General features: G+C 38.1%; 1 protein-coding gene across 1 annotated transcript; it reads right to left on the bottom strand.

The window, feature by feature from the left end:
* Positions 1-738: 738 nt before the first annotated feature.
* On the bottom strand, positions 739-20,972 carry LOC136256834 (uncharacterized). Its single transcript, XM_066049879.1, has 20 exons — positions 20,713-20,972; positions 20,414-20,565; positions 19,233-19,324; positions 17,316-17,376; positions 17,227-17,259; positions 16,669-16,845; positions 16,320-16,445; positions 15,498-15,550; positions 15,336-15,433; positions 14,768-14,880; positions 14,321-14,497; positions 12,011-12,151; positions 5,639-5,789; positions 5,204-5,326; positions 4,937-5,148; positions 4,806-4,868; positions 2,170-2,210; positions 2,055-2,116; positions 1,324-1,580; positions 739-1,000 (listed from the first exon to the last, which is right to left on the bottom strand). Exons 1-20 carry the CDS (start codon positions 20,903-20,905, stop codon positions 908-910), a joined length of 2,418 nt encoding a protein of 805 aa, XP_065905951.1. The 5' UTR covers positions 20,906-20,972; the 3' UTR covers positions 739-907.
* Between the last annotated feature and the right edge of the window lie 6 nt (positions 20,973-20,978).

Raw genomic sequence — 20,978 nt, 5'->3', positions numbered from 1 at the left:
TATTACTGTATAAACGGAGAAAGTTCACAGTTAAGGTTTACCAAAACTATTAATTTTGAGCTAAAAACTTCACAGGTCAACAAAAATTTGCAAATACAGAAATTTAGCAAAGAAACTTTTGCATCATGTGTGAGTTATATCCCTCCCAATTATATGCTCTTGAATAGGCCATGAAAAATTAATTATGTTTCTGGTTCCCTTCCTGGTCATTTTTTTTTGCTGAATTGTGCAATCAACACACATAATATTTTATATCTGTTGAAAGGTTTTCATGTCTTATTAAACACTCTTTTCTTATAAAAATGCACTAACTTTGTTTTTGTGTATAATTCTATGTACTGCTATGTCAAATGCAGTGTACCACATCAAAAAGTAAAGTAAAAAAGCTTGGTCACCTGGGAATTGGTAGGACCAAAAACATTATCGGCCTTATATGAGACTATGAAATATTGTGTTTCTGGTTTCCTTCCTGCATGGTCATTTGGGAGGATTACAAATCAGTGAGCAGTGGTGATAGTAAAGTGTGGACTTAAATTATACATAGATTTCACTTTGCATGTCTTATACTATACTAAGCACTGCTCAAGATGCATTATAGTACTTGAATTTACACACCTACTAAGGATGCACATCGATAATTCCAAGGGGAGTCAGAGCAGCATTTTGCAACCTTGTGTGAGGTGAATCAGAGACAGAACGTAACAAAAATTTTACAATTGTCACTGATCTTTACAAGAATAGCATTGATATGGAAGTTATTACTGTGTATCTGTGAAACAATATAATGTACAATGTATTGACTTGAGTCTGTGATGAAAGTGTCAGTAGGTGTAATCTATGACTGAGCTACCATATACAATATGTACAAATACTAACAAAAGTTGGTTCCTAGCTGTTAGGGCTTCTCTTATCCACTGCCGACTAGTTCAATCACTACTATGGCCACTACCACTGCAAATATTGCCATCACAATCCAGCTGAACAAGCGAAGCAAGTAATCCTGTAAAAGAAATTTACAGGGTGACAACTAACTTATGTATCACTGGGTGTTAACTTGGTTATCACAATTTATGTAGGTGGTCATATTGTCCGTGTACTTTTCTGTCGTCACCCTACCCTACACTACACTACACACCCTACACACACTCACTACGTACACTATACACACAGACAGACAGACACACAACACACGCAGACAAATAACCAAAAAAGTGAACTATGTATGAATGGGATTTCCCTATTGATACATTTAATGCATGTTATACTGCAATGGAAAACTACTGTAACTCTCCAGAGTTCTGACATGTCCACAAGTCAACTTACTGGTGATGGTGCCTTCTTTGGTGGACCAGAGGATGCTCCACCATCCCCACTACCAACTTGTTTCATTTCAATTTCCTTCTCAGTAGGCTTCACCCAGTCCTCATTGACCATCTTAGCTATTATGTTGTATATTGAGAATGTGAAGTCATAGATGCCAAAGATGATGAAGAACACGACCATCACCCAGAATGCAGCATACTCTTCAGGATTGGCATATTTCTCACCAAACAGGTATAGTCCAATACACACATTGATACCTATTAAAGAAGCGTGCTAATAACAGGTGACCATAATTATACTAAAGTGCTCAGCTAATGAAACGTATTGATATCATGTACAGTAGGATATTCACTATCCGACTCCTCAAATAATAAGTGACTGAAGTATTTAGAGAATAGATGTGTATATTCTATTTAGAGTAATTAACTGGAGTTCTTGTATGTAAATAAATGGGCTTCAATTTATCCAAACCAAATTACATAACTGACCCCAATTATATTAATTAAACAGTTAATAGTCATGGCTCGTGATAGCTATATGCTGCACCATAACACTGAATCACTGTCATAAACTCTCCCAAATACTGTGGCTTCTATTTGAATACATAGCTGAAAAAACACATGTGAACTAGAAACCAGGCTAAGGAGTTCTGTATTGAATCACAAGATTGCAGGTATGGAAAATTTATCTTAAAAAAGTTTTAGCCACAGCAGATATTACAATCATCTTACTAGAAAGGATTTGAGATCCTAATCCAATGACTAAGCCATGGACGATGTTAAATATCCACCGACTAAAGTGAGGAACAAAGATTATAATAGTTAATAGTTTGGATTGGAAACTTACTTGTCTGCGTTAGGTTTGCAGCGGAAGAGGGCAATGATGGGCTAAAAAGAGAAATATTATATAGTAACTATGAATCTGTTGTCATGGTCACTAAAATGAGGGCATCTGCATAATCTACATACTTAGATACTTAGGTTTGTTAATCTCTAATTAATTTCCGACACATTTCTACCATATATAACACATTATGATGCTTGTGAAGCAGATAGCAGAACTGTACAATGAATGAACTACACTTTTATCACTTTCATGTTTGGGCTAACCACAAGCATGCTTAGAGCATGATAATGGTGGTAACAGTGGGGGTTTAGAAAACCCGGACCGGACCGGACCAGGTCAACTTCTTCAAGTAAGCCAATTCACACAATAGCTGTAACGTACAATTCACGCAATAGCTAGCTATAACATACACTCTTCACCTTGTAGCCACTCTGCCAAGAACATAATTAGCTAGCTACGATGTCTCAGACTGCAACAGCGATCGCGCACGAAACTTCATCCACGATAAAACAACCTAACTAAGCTATTGAAATACTTTCTACAGCATTTCACTACACAATCGCTACAAAGCTACAAGCTCTTTCTGCTGTACTCAACTGTTACACACACTAGTGACTGCCCAAATTTATTAGAATCGTGATATACAAAGTGAAAGGAACTAAGATAACAGCAAACCTTCGAACTTATGTAAAGGAATGGTCATGGATGACTGGCTAAACTAAGAAAGGTAAGCTAGTGCCCATGCCGTAGGGTAGTTTTATAGAGTAGTAAGGTTTTGTTCTATTTAAAGCTTACCTTGACACGTAGCAAATACTCCATCACTCATTCATCACTACCAAAATAAATTCAGAGGTTTGCTGTTATCTCACTTTATATATCACGATTCTAATAAATTCGGTCGATCACTAGTGTGTGTGTAACAGTTGAGTACAGCAGAAAGAGCTTGTAGCTTTGTAGCGATTGTGTAGTGAAATGTAGTAGAAAGTATTTTAATAGCTTAGTTAGGTTGTTTTATCGTGGATGAAGTTTCGTGCGCGATCGCTGTTGCAGTCTGAGCCATCATAGCTAGATAATTATTTTCTTGGCAGAGTGGCTACAAGGTGAAGAGTGTATGTTATAGCTAGCTATTGTGTGAATGGTATGTTATAGCTATTGTGTGAATTGGCTTACTTGAAGAAGTTGACGTGGTCCGGTCCGATCCGGGTTTTCTAAACCCCCGGTAACAGTTGACAATATAGTCAATCTTACTGTCACACTTAATTAACACACTTTCAATGTGGATAAGCTCAAGACCAACCTAAGGCCACTCCAAGAAAATTCCTTGTTTCCCATTCCATTGACCTCAAAATTACATGCGGGCGGGTGGTTCATTATCCATTATTCATTATAGATATAACTAACTTACAGGTAAGAATACAGTAGAAATATTTAAACTAAGAACCTGAACAGTGAAAGCTAGCTAAGTGGGCTTTCTGAATGCTAAACTAGTTAAGTATTGCTATACAATCACAGGAAAAATAATGAATAAAATGTTCGGTTGACAGCAATGATGAATGACCATGCGGGAAGAGAATCTGCATGCAGGCGGTAAATAGGAAACAATGAATTTTCTTGGCGTGGCCCAAAGTGTTTTACCATCAGTCAATTTATATAGTGGACACTCACAGTTATCCAAACCCCATCGGGACCATCTAGCGTTGGGATAACTGAATATAGTTTTGAAGCAGAATCAGCTTAAAACAATGTAATAACTATGTATTGAACACTTTAGTAAACAACAAGAATTGTACTCTAATAGAATCAAACACAACTCTAATAGTACAATCACTTGGAAACTGAAAGTGCTCCTAACGATCTTAAACAAGCAGTGATCTAATGCATAGTCTTGTGGATAGTTTACAATCCTGGACAAAGCATGACCAAGTTGACTCAACCCCCTGGTTTGCTGATTCTCCCAGCTAGTTTATATACAAACATCAATTGGTATACAAATGTACACATACGTAACAACTAGTGCTGAGCGATAGTAGAAAATTCACTATCACGATAGATATTGAAGTATTATTTACGATACGATAATATCACAATAATTACACTTTGAATGATCTTCAGTCAAGTTCCAAGTATTCAATGCATGTTAAGCATAATTAACACCATCATAGATTACTATTAACACCATCATAGATTACTATTTGCTTGGTTTCTTGTAAGTGCATCAATTAGGTAAGTAATTGCAATTAATTGCGTGGGTGGCCAATATTTCCTACAATTTTCAATACAGCCTTGCAGCCAAACTTTCCATGATAAAGCAAGCTAAATAATTATAAAAAACAGCTAAGCCAGCTTCTCAAGTAGCATTTTTAATGGAATTCTAGACCCTTCACAAAGCAATCGACTAATTGCGTGGGCGGCCGATAAATACACTGCTTGTTATAGCCTTGCAACCAAACATTTTGCAAATAAGCAAGCCTACAGAGTTACAAAACAGTTAAATAAACTTGGTAACAATGTTTCTAGTAATCTTACAGCAATATCGTGATAGTAAGCTGTAATTATCATATCGCGATAATGATTTTATGATCGCGAGTATCGAACTATCGATATTATCGCTCAGCCCTAGTAACAACAGCACTCACGTTTGTTATTTGCAGGGCTAATATAGTAATGCCCAGAACAAAGTGAATTGTACCACTTTCATTCTATTAAGAAAAAAATCAACATACAAACATCATCACCACATGTTCCATTAGCACCCATACACACTCACCAATTCACCCAGTGTTATCAGCCCTCTGGTTGGAGCATTACGGAATGCCACAAATATCAGCAGAAATGCAAGGCTTGTAAAGAATAGAGAGGACATCACTAGAATCCTGTGTGCAAGGAACCATCCACCATTAGGGAGGGCAGGCTTCATGTGGCGAGCCATCGTTATACCAAGGTAAGCTAGCACTGGCCATGCCACAATCATAAAGACACCTACGTATAAACCCAAACCCACAATCACAATTATAAAGACTGTATCAACACTCACCATGTGATTTGATCAGTGGGATCTTGGCATAGTCAAAGTCAACAGAAGTCTCTCTCACTAAGTTAACTTCGGAGGTGCTTACTTGAGGATTACGCTCATGTCTTGGGAACTTACTGCCACCACCTGTATTATAATAGTGAAGGTGCTATTGCTAGTTTGTGTGCAAAGTACTTGGCAGAATTATGAACACGTAAAAGATCCCAAAAAGTGACCCCCTTGAAATTTCAGATGGAAGCAAATCCTTGAAAAGTTTCCCTTTCAAAAAGGTCCCACTATATAGATACTCTGATAGAACATTCATCACTTATCATTTTATTGTTTGGCTCCATGAGCTTTTCAGTAATTAGACCATATTTCAGGGGTTTGGATAACTGATGTTCCACTGTATAATGGCCTACTATATATATATATATATACATACATATATACACACACCTGAGTTCTCTCCAGTCCCAATCATTATGTAGTAGGACCTGTTAAGGTTCAAGTCTTCACCAGTTTGACCGGGCAGTACAGAAATCAGACGACTAAAAGTACAGAACAGCCGACCATTGACTACAGCACTATCATGTAGTACAATCCCATCCTGTTAAGAGACAGCAACATCAAAATGAATTAATCATTGACTGATGCTTTAACCTCATGATACTAGACTGGAGTAGTACAGTATCACCAATTGGTGTATGCAAATATGCTATGACACAAACACAATTTCTTTAATTTGTGGATCACTTGGAACTGTTCTTTTAAGCCTTGGCTTCCTGAAACTAGTTTAGGAAATCTTGTGGCTGTGTGTGTCTATCCATATTTCTATTGAACAGTCAGTATGACCTGTCACAATCAATAGCAGAGTTGTAAACTTAACATAAGAAAACATGATGGAAAATAGCTGAGAAGATGTTCAGTACACACACACACACATCACACGCACGCACGCACGCACACTACCCTACACAGACTACACTAGACCCTTTTTGTGGTGGATTTTGGAAGTGTCTAAGTTACTTAGACCCTTTTCATGTTTACTTAGTCCCTTTACATGTTCATTACACACAACACATCAATTAATTTCAAACCATAACAGTGTTAATGGTGGAGTGATGGCTTGTTTCTGCTACATTCTCTGTTATGAACAGCTGTCAACAGTATTAAGGTACAACGTAAAACTACATAAGGGTCTAAATAACTTAGACTTCAGACCACAAGGGCCTAAGTAATTTAGTAACCTGATGGCCCTGTGTTGTGGAGCCTGCATGAGTAAAGGGTTACTAAATTACTTAGACCCCTGTGGTCTGTCTGAAGTCTAAGTTATGTAGTTGTTGTACCTTAACACTGTTGACAGCTGCTTGTAACAGAGAAATGTAGTGTTAAATAGCAGAAACAAGCCATCACTCCACTGGAAATTTTAAACGAATCAATTAATTTTAAACCCATAACACCGTTACAGGTTTAAATGCTGTTTGCCAGTGCTACCAGTGCAGGTGTGCGTAATAAACATGAAAAGGGTCTAAGCAACTTAGACACCTCCAAAATCCACCAAATCCACCACAAAAAGGGTCTAACTATTACTTAAGACTTCAGACCACAGGAGTCTAAATAATTTAGTAACCTGATGGCCCTGTGTTGTGGTGCCTGAGCAAAGCGAAGGCACTACTACAGAGCCCGAGGGTTACTAAATTACTTAGACCCTGTGGTCTGAAGTCTAACTTACACCCCGTTCACACAGACCTCTAAACTAGGCTTTAGCGTGGCACAGTAGTGTGAATCGACTGTGCCATGCCAAACCTGGACAAGCCCAGCCCCATAAAACAAGTGGGCTGGCCCCAGTTGGTTTGAGTCAGATGTTAGGTGTGAACAGTTTGGGGTTAGCTGATCCGGAAAATCACAAATAAGCGTTAGCAAAATTAATCCCATTGGTATGCGTCTTTTGCAACAGCTGCAGCTGCAGTCGAGGCAGGAACAATAAATTGGGGAGCTCGTCAAGAAGGGAAAATTGTGTGAAGATGGTCACTTAGCAAAGATACAAGACATTCAAATTGATTGATATTTGGACTGACGACAAAATACAGTCGGAACTAGAAGGAAGTCATCGTAACAAAGATGTTTTTGTTCATATTTCTCGGAAAATGTGTGATGCTGACTACAACAGAACTTTAGAACAATGCTGTGACAAACTAAAGAAGCTAAAGAAAGAGTATCGCAAAATAAAAGATGAGACAAATGAGGAAAAAGAGATGAATGGCCATTTTATGAAGCAATGGATGCTGTATTAGGGCACAAGCCTGCTACCGCACCATCCGTGGTTGTTGACACTTCTGCAAGTAACGAAAATCACCAAGGTGATCACTACAGTATCGTAGATCAAGATGAGTCATTGTTCACAGAACACAACAAGGACACATTAACCACTCAGTCACTTCCATCAGACTCAACAAAAGCTGCAGAAATCAAGTCAAAGCCACAAGGGAAAAGTAAGAAGAAAAAAAGGAGTAAGGGTGAGCAGTTTGAGATGGCTATGGATGGAATGATAAAACAGTTCATTGATGCACAGCAGAAGATAGAAGAGTGATACATTGAACTGGAAGAAAAAAGGCTGCATCTTGAAGAACAACTTGTAGAGAAAGAAGAAATACAGCAGGAGTTGCAAAGACTTCAGTTACAGATGATACAGATGATGACCAGTGCGCATTGTGACCACAATGTTACAGCATTATTTCCACCGCCCATATCATCAGTATGGTACATATCCTGTGTCATCTGCATAATTTGGTGCATCATCATACTACCCTGTGCTATATGATGACAATGAAACACAAACCTAAACTGTAGTGGTACTATACTATGGTATTGTTGTATATGTAATAGCTGTAACATGGGCGTGAGGGCTTTGCCTGATATGTATGCCCGTGTTACACGTAATATGTAACACTTATTAGGCTGATAGCCTGTACAGGGCAATCAATCACCCAAACCAATACGAGTGCAGCCACTGGATCTATTATATATGCATACCTAAAATTTTCGACTATGGGTAACCAGCTAGTACATTCTGGTTACGTTCGGTTATGATAAACGGACATATCCTAGAGATATCACGGAGAATTTCCATTATGCGAGTTTAATGTTTTAATCAGTGCTACTGATTGTTTATGGAAAAACTACGCAATTCACCAAAGGCCTAGACAGGTAAGCTTGCTTGTAAAGTGGTTACTCCGTGCAGAGCGGTAGCTTCATGATGGGGGCATGTCTGTATTCGAAAACGTGCAAAAACGATTGATGAATTAGCTATAGCACCAGCTTTTACCTTAGCCCAACATTTTTCAACTCGTAGGATGGTGAGGATAACAAAACACTCTCCGTCTGAGTGGTTTTCATAGTGAAATCCAAGTCGTGCATCCTAATCACGTGAGTGCTGATCAATCCCCACAATTGATTTCAGCATCAACGTCTACATAATCACTGCCCAGTTGTAGACCGGCTACATTTAGTATGTAGCCCGGCTAGCTGGGCTACATACGAAATGTAGCCCAGGCGGCTCCTTTGATCTGAGTCATGAAAGTGGTACATATTATATTGTACTATGACATGCATTACGATATAGTACTGTCCGTACGATAACACTGTATGAATATTGTAATGTGCTATATGTAGTGTTGGGTTTTATAGTTACATATTGTATACTGTAATCATCTTTGGTCAGTAAAATATTGTACTAAAACTTCACGTTGAGCCACTGCAGATTGTGCTGTAGTATTTGAGTCTGGCTGGGATAAATCTTCCGGTATACTGTCAGCCTATGATTCATCAAATGCTTCTCCATGAATTGCACACATGTTGTGCAAGACACAAGCAACTGCTATCACATTAGGCACATTCTTCAACAACATGTCATTGCGCTTTGAAAGCCTTCTTCACTGAGCTTTTAGACAACCAAAAGCAATTTCTACTACAATTCGACCATGACAAATTCTGTTTTATGTTGTTTTCTTAGCATTATCTACATTTGGTTGACTGTATGGCTTCATTAGCCATGGAAGCATTGGGTAAGCAGAATCTCCAATAATAAATACTGGAACATTGGCTCCATTAATTGATTTGGTTACAGGTGACAGCATCATTAGCTTTTCTGTACAGTGATAAATGTACTAACATCGGAGCGTCATGTACACTCCCTGGCCACCCAGCATAAAATTAACGTTAAGAAAGCAGTACTGGTAATCAACGACAGCTTGAACAAGCACAGAGTACCACCCCTTCAGATTATAGTAGTCTGTATGACATGTTGCAGGAGGAGTAGAAACAAGCCATTACTCCACCAGTAACAAACAGTCGGGTTTAAAATTAATTTTCAGGTGGTGATGCGTTGTCAACGCTACCAGCAGGTGCGCGTAATAATCATGAAAGGGTCTAAGTAAACATGAAAAGGGTCTAAGTAACTTAGACACCTCCAAAATCCACCAAATCCACCACAAAAATGGTCAACTACTACTTAAAGCTGGTTCAGGTTTCCTTTCTTGTTAACAAGTCTTGCTACATGGGTCAGCTCCCAGATAAAGTGTTTTGATCGATATAGACAAGAGCAAGTGGGTCATGAGGTCTTAAAATACCCCATACATTTAGCATAGACAATTAAGGCAAAAGTGAACACATATTCACCTCTTCGATATGACTATATTTGGCGGGGGCTCAGGTAAATGTGAATTGACTATCAAACAGTATGGTAGTGCTGTTCAGTGGATTATCTTAGAAACATCTTGCACATTAAAAATCACCTTTACATACTAGTTAAAGTACTGCCGCGCGTACAATATGGAAATAAAAGCACGAGGGTGTGGGCGAGAGACTAATATAGCACAAGGCGAAGCTGAGTGCTATATTAGGCTTGAGACCATGCCCGAGTGCTTTTATTTTCATATTGTACAAGCGTAGCGGTGGTTTAGAGTGCTTTCTTGTTGTCTTGCTTGGTGCATTCGTTTCGTGAATTTGAACTGCGTCGGTTTTTGGCGTAACATTTCTAATCACCAAAAGTAGCCAAAAAAGATACTATTTGCTTATATCACTACCACAACTGTATTACCTAGACACGGATTGTCTGATGGAACGTGATCTTGTTTTCCATATTTACTTTCCAATCAATGCGTAACTGTTTTCTATTTTCCATAACTGTACTTTATTGTGATGCAAATGGAAAACATAGCACACTTGAATGTGTCACAGAAAATAGAGCACTCCTTTTGCTTTGATCTCGCCAACACAAAGTACTTTAAAAAATAATGTTAGGCCATCAATGATGCATTAAAAACAAGAAAACACTCACAGATATAAAATCGCCCAGACTCAAATTTTCATCTAACTGCCTGACCACGCTGGAGACTAAATGAAGCAGCGTATGGCCACCATTTTACTCCACAATAACAAACTCACCAGTGGGATGTGCTTTTTGGAGTTTTGACAAGTGCTTGCCCTCTACACCTTTTCTTTCTTTATCTTCAATCAGGCTGGTTGTCACCTTGAGCAGCATATCTAGATGCCACAAATTTATTTAAAGTATTCATACTACTACAAAAGATACTGGACACTTGGTAGATGCCTGCAACTTCACGATAGGTCTGAGACCATGCCCATTAACAATCTTGGTTAGTTAATAACAATCAAGCGCAAAGACAACGTCTCTTAGCAATCTATTTACTCGAACACGAGGACCACACCCCTTATTAGTTTAGCTGCATTTATAATAATAATAACAGCACAGTGAAAATAATCTTGGTAGGCTAGAGGCTGACTTGAGATACTCTAATACAGCAGTCATCCTAATAGAACAGTCACACATGTATAGCTGTATGATATAAAAACCGAACAAACTAGTTACAAATATATGAATTAGTTTATATGTAATAAAAAGTAGTGAAACAAGAGATGAATGATGGTATTACAATTACAGCATACCTTGGTGGGAAAATCCCTACTTCGGCATTGAACAAAATATTTACCGATGCAAGGATTTTCCCATAGAGCTATATATGTGACCCGTTGAGCAAAAACCGGCTGTTTTCGCAAAATTCTACTTTGCCATAAAACTGTATTGAAATACACCAAGTAAAAATATGACATGTTACATGACAAAAATTATGCAATCTTTAATCACACTCGTATGCATTGAAATTAAGCTTAAATCAATAAAACCTATACACCAATGGATTTGCCTGTTCATGGAGAGTAAGAAAATCTTTATTTCGTGTTTGATCAACAAAGGATACATGAGTTATGGGCGCTTATTTACGATAGGGTAAAAACAACATTCACTGTTGTCATTTCTTAGTTGGAATGGCCTTCTTTTTTGTCAACATGGTGGAGTACAGGGAAAGCACTATACCTTGATTGATTTTCCAGTTCATGGTGCACAGGTTGAGCCAATTCTCATCTTTGGCATGCTTCAATCGTAAGTTATGGTCAATTATCTAAGTGCCTGTAATTTATTTCCCATATTGTTGCTGTACAAATCGAGTTTATCACTGTTCCAACTGTTAAGCACTATAACTCCAAGACCATTCATTACAAAAGGCTAAAACTTTGGCTGTCCACTCTTTTGATTACAGAGATGCAATAAAATGGAATTCGAAGAATGTGCAAAAATGGATGGGTTTTGCTCAGCCAGTCACATATGCTGTAATACCATCATCCATCTATTGTTTCACTATTTTTTATTATTTGGATCCCTACTTCATTTTTAAATTTAAAAGAACTATAAACTAAGAACACACAGAGTCACACACATGCACGCACGCACACACACTACACACACAATACCATTCCTCTATCTCCCCTATTCTGTCTTTCTCCACCAGCAATGTTGTGTGTGTCTATAGCATTGACTCCAATGACTACATCATCAGTAGTAACACAGCCGAACACATCATCAATATCGTTTATACCAGAATCATCACTACCCTAAGGGTAAAGGTGATTAGATGCAGCAGTAACCATAGCAATGAGACATGTACAATGTACATAATATTGATTGACAACACACATGTCTGCTGTTGATATCAGTACATGTCATGACATGCCTGTCAAAACAAACATTACATGTGAGAATTATTTTTGATAAAAAAACCTGTGAATCATGTGACACTAACTTTGAGGGGTTACAAGTCACTAGTTATAACAGCTATCCATTCAAGTAAATTCATTAAATAACTATAGCTAGCTAGCAACTCACGAGTAAAACTTTGATGAATGGAACATATCATTCGTGAAAATCAAAAAAAAAATTTTTTTTTCTCCCATTGAAATAACTTTCATACAGCAACTGAATATCTGTAAAATAAACAAGTATCAGAAAAAAATTTGGAATTTTAAATTAGATTAGGGACAGTGTATAATGCTGCAATAAAAAGTACTGAAACAAGCTGGATCAGAGTAGTACGTAATGTCCAAATACTGTAAAACAATAAGAAGTGAATATCCCTACTGTGCATTGAGTGTAGCACAGTAGGGATATTCACTTCTTATTGTTTTACAGTATTTGGACATTACGTACTACTCTGATCCAGCTTGTTTCAGTACTTTTTATTGCAGCATTATACACTGTCCCCACTCTAATTTAAAATTCCAAATTTTTTCTTATACTTGTTTGTGAAATTTTTTTGCAAGCTCATGACCACTAAATATCTGCTGAGTTACTCACAGCACTATTATACTAGATTATGACTCATACAATAACAACTGATCAGTGGGTATGGTTCTACATAAGCCTGCAGACAATAATGGATGTGGATTCGTGCATACCTATGGACTGATGAATGGGTGTGACTACCATATGTCTACAGACAGTAATTTACGTAAGTGGGCGTGGATTCGTGCATACCTACACACTGATGAATGGACGTGGCTTCCATATGTCTACAGACTGTAATTTACATAAGTGGGCGTGGCGCACGAAAGAAGCAGAGCTACGCTATGACATGTAGTAACACGTCCACATTTAATTTAGCATGTGGGGTCAGACCCGAATAATCTGTAAAGCAGGACCTGGATGACCCGACTCGGTTTAACATTGTTATTAAATAAACTATATTTATTGACTTACACATTGCTAGCTGTATAGTTCGCCATACATTGCTCTCTGATTGATATCAACAGCGAGTCACGTACGCGTGTGTTCTTGGTGCAACTGGCGACCACGTGTATTCGAATAGTTTGATGCAATATACAGTAGTATGGAAGCCGTACTGTAGTCTATTAACACTCAGCGGTAGGATCTTGACTGATGGCCATGGTAAAGAAGGATAAAAGGAAAGACAATAGCACAAGCATTGTATGCTTATCAATATACCAAAGGTTTTTTCTTAAGTGAACTAGAAACGTTTCTGCAATAAAATTAGGGCTGTAGCTGTAGCCACTTTTCCACTACGCTTGACTGAAGGCATCAGGCAGGCAGGCAGTAGAAAATTCTGTTGAATAATTTTTTTCTAAATTCTGTAGCAACTTGACGCAAACGTTTTGGGTCGATCTGAAGACACTTTTGGGCTTGGTTTTACCCAACCAATACTGTCATGTCGTTGTGAGGAAAAATCGTGGCAGGTTTTTGGGTTATATTATATCATGGATCGCCCCCACACCTTCAATGCCCCTAACATACAGTACTATCGTACTGTATGATAAAATGATTTAGCTATAATCCCCATTATATACTCTTGACATATATTATCCTATTTAACAGGTTAGAGTTCTGTGCAGTATAACAGTCTACATTACAAGACTGTACACAGGGCTGCCCAGAGAAATTAAGGGGTCCAGGGGCAAGGAGGGTTCCACTGTGAATCACAACTTCAGCCTAGCTGTAAGTAAAAGACCAAAGAAAAAAAAAAGGCCATTACGTGCCGACAATAACATTAGCTGCCCCTCACCAACTATATCTAAATACATACATAGCTTGCTACACTGCTCCTCTGAAGAATACAGTAACTGCTGTATTTCAGTATTTAGATCTTGACTGCTCTATTAGAGTATATTGATCTTTTCAACAGGTAATCAAGGGGCCCCTTTCAAGCTGGGGCCCGGGGCAAAATCCCCCCCCCCCGGTGATCCTGACTGTACAAATAACTTAACACTTACCATTCTCCTATCAGGTGACACTCCAATTGCTGCCCATCCTCTAGACACATCGGCATTGATGTAGAAAGTCAGGTAAGCAAGATTGCTGGGGTTGACTCCCCATCTGAAGTAGAAGTCACAACTGTCAGGATTACATCCACTTGTTGGAAAGCTTCCTTCTCCAGGAAGAGTTCTAGGCTATACAACACATGAGTAGAGTATATGTGTGGATTTTTAATATTTGTACGTATCTACATGTGTGATCTAATTGTGAGTTATGCGTGCAGTGTTAGTAGTGTGTGTATGTGTGTGGGTGTTGTGTGTGTGTGTGTGTGTGTGTGTTGTGTGTGTGTGTTGTGTGTGTGTGTGGTGTGTGTGTGTGGTGTGTGTGTGTAGTGTGTGTGTGTAGTGTGTGTGTGTGTGTGTGTGTGTGTTAGGTCTGTGTAAATTAAGACATGCCACACATACCTCAGCATTAAACTCAACATCACCCAAAAGTGGATTCTCCAAATTCATAGCATCACTGAAGGTGACATTACTTGCTGAAATGTTAAAATCTCCTGGTATATCAGCTGCCACACCTGAGGAAACACAAGGCACACTATAGGCACATTGGTATACACACCACACATGTATGTACATGCAATGTACTGTACATGACACCCACGTGGCAACATGGTCAGATACATGCAGTAACTGATTCCCTAAGATTAACAAGAAGGATTATACAGCATGCATGCTTCATCCTCCTGTCAGCTTATGCCATGTACAGCGGTGCACCGCCAATTTTTCAGTGAGAGCATTGTTAACAAATTATTGACTGCAATTTTATAACAAATCAATAAATACTAACTTTTGCCAATATTATGCCTGTTTAAAACCAGACATGTAAATTTGCAAAAGTTTTGTACCTTTTTAATTTGTTTTATTTCAAATCCAGTTTTCTAGATTAAACTGTTAAAATAAACGAAGGTAACCAATGATCAATGACACACAATACAAACAACTGTATATATATAGTAAATATAGAACTTGCCAGTGTCATCTCCAGACAAGAAGAATAAAAAGTTGTTATCACTAAATGAAACATCTTCACCCTCTTGTTCCAATAGTACAAACTCAACACGACTGAAGCTGGAGAGAAGATTGATATTATAAATGAAATTTGCAATTTGTATATATATGAGTCTCCACTCACTTGCAGAAGATCCGACCATCAACAATTTCCCCACTAGTGAATTCTGTTCCATTCTGCAAAATGAATTATAATATATTAATAATGATCACATGATCCATTTTGTGACAAAGTACTTAATGGCATGCTAAGCAGGCCATCTCTCTAGTAAAGCCATCTTTGTGAAGTACACTCTTAGTTACCAAACCCCACTGGTCACAGGAATTGTTCAGATAAGCAAATCACTCAAATAAATAAAACTCGTACACCAATATAGTATATATAGAGAGCTGTGTACAATGTACACAAAACACTCTAATAGAGCAGTCGATCATAATTAAATAGCAACTTCTGTATGCCTGAAACATACATTACAGTACTCCTCCATATTCTAACTAATACTTCTACTATGCACTTCAATTATTTTTTTGATCAGAATTAGCAGAATGTTTGTAATGGCTTGTAACACTTTTGAGATATAAACCTTCACAAAGTCTCAATTGTCACACACCTTTAACAATAAATTAACAATCATGATGTTTGTCCAACTCATGAAAACAAGTCTATTTCACACAAATGATTTCAGAGTCATGGTGTTTACGTTTCACAGCAGAAGCACCCTATAAGGCCACAAGCAGCCACCTTCATTCAATAAGTAGTAACCAAACAGCCTCACAGTACCACAATGGTGATTCATAATGGCAAGTACATGAGTAACATTCATGAAGAGCTCATGAGTGCATGTGCAAAACACCACTCAATTACTCTAACAGAACACTCACACTGTTATCAACACATCTGCATGCACACCACACACAGGGTACATGTTAATACACCGTAGCTTACCATATTACTGTCAAACATTGGAGTGACTGAACCGCCAGCAAGATTCAGATCCTTGACATTAGCTACACTTCCTGTTACTGTAGTCTCTGCCTGACACATCAGTATATCACTGAACACACGACCAGTCTATGGAAAATTGGCAGTAAATATGTACATCACAGTATACATGAAACACAGTCCACCATAAGAGAACCTTGCTGACTATGTTAAAAAAAATAGCTACAATTAAATCATTTAAAAAGTAGTAGGCAAATACCTATAAAATTCTATTGCCAAAAGTTTCCAATGAGCTAAATTTGAAACTTTTTATTATATTATACCATAGAGAACAATGTTACAATACACACACCATATTCAGAGGAGTGTTAGCTCCAGATAGTCCCAGGGCAATCCAACCAATTGCATCTCCTTCCATCCTGAAGTCTATAAATCTGTCATTGTTTCTCCACTCCACATAGAATTCACACTCATCCTGTTCACAATCCTCTGGTTGACCGTATGAATTAGGGAACACTGCATTAACTGGCTGTGGTGAAGAGAACGGGTCAAGAACTCAATATCTGAACTTTAGGACCAAAGTCCATGGTCTTTGATAAAGTAATTGGGCTCAAAATGAACACATAATGGCCTCCGTACCCCATGGCTTCAGATCCAGAGCACTAGTTCTGGTTTTTGACAAATGATGTACTTCAAACTTGAAGGATTAAATTACTGATGAAACAAATGAGACGGTTTGGCTCAGTTTAGGATGTAACAAAGTACACAGCTATACTCTCAACAATGATTTTTGGTAAGTATTAGGTTAACTGGAATTTTTGTTGCTTCTCAAATAGAAAGAACATTATCCCTTATGACTGTCATGACAAAAATGTAACATATTTAACTGCTTATGTGATACAAGACTCACTGGTTGAGCTGGTGGTGCAATAGTACCAGTAGGCTGTAAAAAGACACAAAATAAAACTACTCAACAGCATACATGAACCCATCTCTTACCCTCTCTTCGGTGGCGTTTAGTCTGACAAAAATGTTACTAAAGGACCGAGCAATTGAATAGCTACAGTACAATAAAACAAACGAAATAGTAACATGTATGGCTATACTATATCCATATTAAAGGTGGGCTCAAATACATCATCCCAAATACATGTTTGGGTCTGTTTAAATCCCAGGTGCTAAACACTTTGGCTAGATGTGCTATACAAGAGTCTATATACTGGATGAATTGTTGCAAGTGAATATTTCAGCACCACCCTGTCTACAATCATTCTTCACCTTTGTGTGCTCTAAGAAATAAACCACCTGGGCCTGATACGTACACTTTAGACTTGTTTAAGTGCTAAGTCTAAAATCACTTTATGGTAAATTCCCAGGCTTTTATACGGATAAATACAGTACACAAATGCAATACACCGTTGTATACTTTGAAGAACTTGATCAAGATTTGTGCTTGCGAGCACTTCAAGTATTGAAACATATAGTTCTAAAAGTAACAAAATAAAGGTATATTATATAGTACACTAGTATATTAAAAATTATAAATTTAAAAATAAAGTAGGAATCCAAGCGATAAAAAGTAGTGAAACAAGAGAAGAACGATGGTAGCTATTACAGCATAGGTCGGTGGAAAATCCCTACTTTGGCATAATATAGCCATTATTTTGTGTTCAATGCCAAAGTAGGAATTTCCCACCGAGCTATGCTGTAATAGCTACCATCATTCTTCTCTTGTTTCACTACTTTTTATCGCTTGGATTCCTACTTTATTTTAAATTTATAATTTTTAATATACTAGTTTGTTTAGCTTTATTTTTTGTTAAGGCATACAGCTAGCAATAAACATGTGACTGTTCTATTAGGGTGACTGCTGTGTTAGAGTATCTCGAGGCAGCCTGCAAGATGTGCGCTTGCCCAAAAGGGTGTGTGGTTTCAATCGATTATAGAGTATGTCGAGTCAGCCTTCCAAATTGAAGGTGTGTGGTCACTGAAATACAGCTAGTGCAAAAGGGGTGTGTCATCATGGTTTCAATCGATAGATCGATAATGCATAGAATAAAGAATGGGCGTGATCTTGTGAGCTATCATGAAACTGTCTAGTACCAGTACCTCTGTACAGTACCCTCCGTCATAGAATCAGCAAGGAATATAATCTATTCCTCTGTACAGTAGCATAGTCTAAGCGCCTTAAATAATCTTGTGGCGTCTATTACGCTGCTTAAAGAAAGTGTTGATACAGAAAATCAACGCCTCAATATGGTTTCGTTGGATGAAGAAAAGGACAAGCAGCCTGATTGAAGATAAAAGACAAGGAGCAGAGGGCACACACTCGTCGGAACCCCAAAAGGCACATCCCACTGGTGAGTTTGTTATTGTTGCGTAAAATGGTGGCCGTGCACTGCTTCGTTTGGCCTCTAGGCTTGCAACTGTGGTCAGGCAGTCAGGCTAAAATTCAAAGTTTTGGTGATTTTTAAAATTCTGTATCTGGCCACCTGTAAGCGTTTTGTTGTATTTAATGCTGTTTTATGTATTATATGGACTAGTACTATTCCGTAAAGGTGATTTTTGTCTCATAAGATATCTCTAGGATGATTTTTAAAGGTAGGATTTTGGGCGGTGCGCAAAAATTTCACATGGATTCCTACTTAAATGGTACGACCGTACCGTTTGATAATAATATCTAAGAAACTATATGGTTACTGAATATTGTGAAGTTGTAATAAGGCTAAAGGGCCTTTTGGGGTTTAAAGGTATCCATGTTTTCAGGTTAGCTGCCAAACTAAGACATCTTTGGTGGCATATACATGTAGATGGTCATGCTTATGGAGGTGTACAATACACGTACTTTGATTGTTTGCTTTGTATGTTGTGCAAACATGTGTACAGTATGTGTAAGTAGTTCTGTCATGTTCTTACATGAAATGAATCCTGCCCACATCATTGTTTGGAGCTCTCCACATGAAGAATTGTGATTGTTTATCAACAGCAGATGAATGTGTTACAGCGTCCTAGGGTGGAAATGGTATACGTGTTTACTTTAGAGATACAACGAGGGGTGATTGAAGCATACTTACTACATGTGTACCATGTAGTGATTGAAATACAAGCAGACAAAAATGCCAGGACACAGCTATAGTGTATGAACAAAACTATCTTTTTTGATATTTTTAACCTTAACACTTTGTCAAGTATGTGATGATATACATCTTGCCTGAGTGAATTTTCTACCAATAGTGAGTGTGTATTGATTGCCATCATTTCTGACCAAAATGGAACATGCTTGGATGTACACCATTTTGGTCAGATTTCTGACCAGTATTTCAAGCACTGAATATATGACGGTACAAGATTGAATTTTAAAGGGGAACCAGTTTCCAAGGTCATCTTCCATATATAAAGTAAAATCTGTCCATCCATCCATCTGTATTCTTTTTCTTCACAACACCCCCACTTGTTACCCAACACATGTATTGACACGACACGTCTAAGAAATTAATCCCTCATTATTTTAGCCTATAACACATGCAGTACTGCTGGCCTGTTCTCACTACACAAGAATGAAGGGATGTAATCCCCTCATCATGTTCTGTAAATGATTTTGATATCACAAAATGTACGCTACAAAGACAAGTAGTGCTGATGTTTGAGAATCAACTTTTAATCAATCAAGGAAGAAATTTTAATTTAAAGTTTTATAACACAGTTCTGCATGTAAAACATGTACTTGACCACTGCTAGGCCCTGGACCTTGACATGGTCAGGTGATCTGCTAACAGTGCAAGAGGATATTTAGCTGGCTTTCATAGTATATTTTCCTAACAAATTTATAACAAAGAATCATGTCATCTCTCCTGACAGTTTATTTAAGTTTTGAATTGAACAGGACACCATAGACATGAATTGGGTTCTCAATGGCTACTGAAGTCATGTATCACTATATCACTAGCATTCAAAATTTAGGCAAGTGAATTACGTTTACCTTACTGATTGATAAATTAATAACAGTATTATTCGTTAGTAAGGCTACACTGTGATACTGCTCTAACTGGTACAGAGCATGCATTTGTGTAGTGTGCCAGTGTGTGTAAATAACTCACCCCATCCACTCCATTACATGTAGCTGTTCTGGTCATTGTAGTGTTGAGTGGAGTCCATACTCCAACAATGGAGGCTGTAGAACCCTGATTGCTCTCTGCTCTAGCTTGTATGAAGAAGCCTCGAAATGGTACTGATTCAGCTATGAGCTGCACTAAAATTAATAATACAGCTGTTTATTAGTGGTGAAGCCTCAATTGCATTAACACCACATATGATGCAAACACACCGTGCCACAAAAAAAAATGTCGCTTTGCGAGCGCCGAGTAATACCGTAACTTTCCACAGCTAACTGACTTACCTAAATACTGCTGTCCAGGATTGTAGCTATTCACGGCATCTGATATTATGAAGTAGCCATTATTGGTTGGCCGGCTATTTGCTCCATGTTGAGGCATTAAATCGCTACATGCGTCGGCAGGTGCGCCATCAATACGGGCCAGTAGACCAGGTACAGTAGACAAAAAACTGATAACAAAAAGTTCCAACTTCATTTTGACGCGACGCGCCAACTACTGCTGCAGCTGCTGAATCCTGAGAGCCTTTTATGGTGTCTTGGTCAAGGTA

The sequence above is a fragment of the Dysidea avara genome, chromosome 5 (genome assembly GCF_963678975.1).
Source record: "Dysidea avara chromosome 5, odDysAvar1.4, whole genome shotgun sequence".
In the NCBI taxonomy this organism is placed as follows: domain Eukaryota; kingdom Metazoa; phylum Porifera; class Demospongiae; order Dictyoceratida; family Dysideidae; genus Dysidea; species Dysidea avara.
The sequence above is the reverse complement of the archived record's forward strand: the minus strand, read 5'-3'. Positions and strand labels throughout refer to the sequence as shown.

Coding starts and splice junctions, on each gene's coding strand:
- LOC136256834 (XM_066049879.1), bottom strand. CDS start 20,905: ATGAAGTTGGAACTTTTTGTTATCAGTTTTTTGTCTACTGTACCTGGT. Junction 17,260..17,315: donor TAAACGCCACCGAAGAGAGG/GTAAGAGATGGG, acceptor GTCTTTTTACAG/CCTACTGGTACTATTGCACC. Junction 12,152..14,320: donor TGTCACCTGATAGGAGAATG/GTAAGTGTTAAG, acceptor CTTTACCCTTAG/GGTAGTGATGATTCTGGTAT.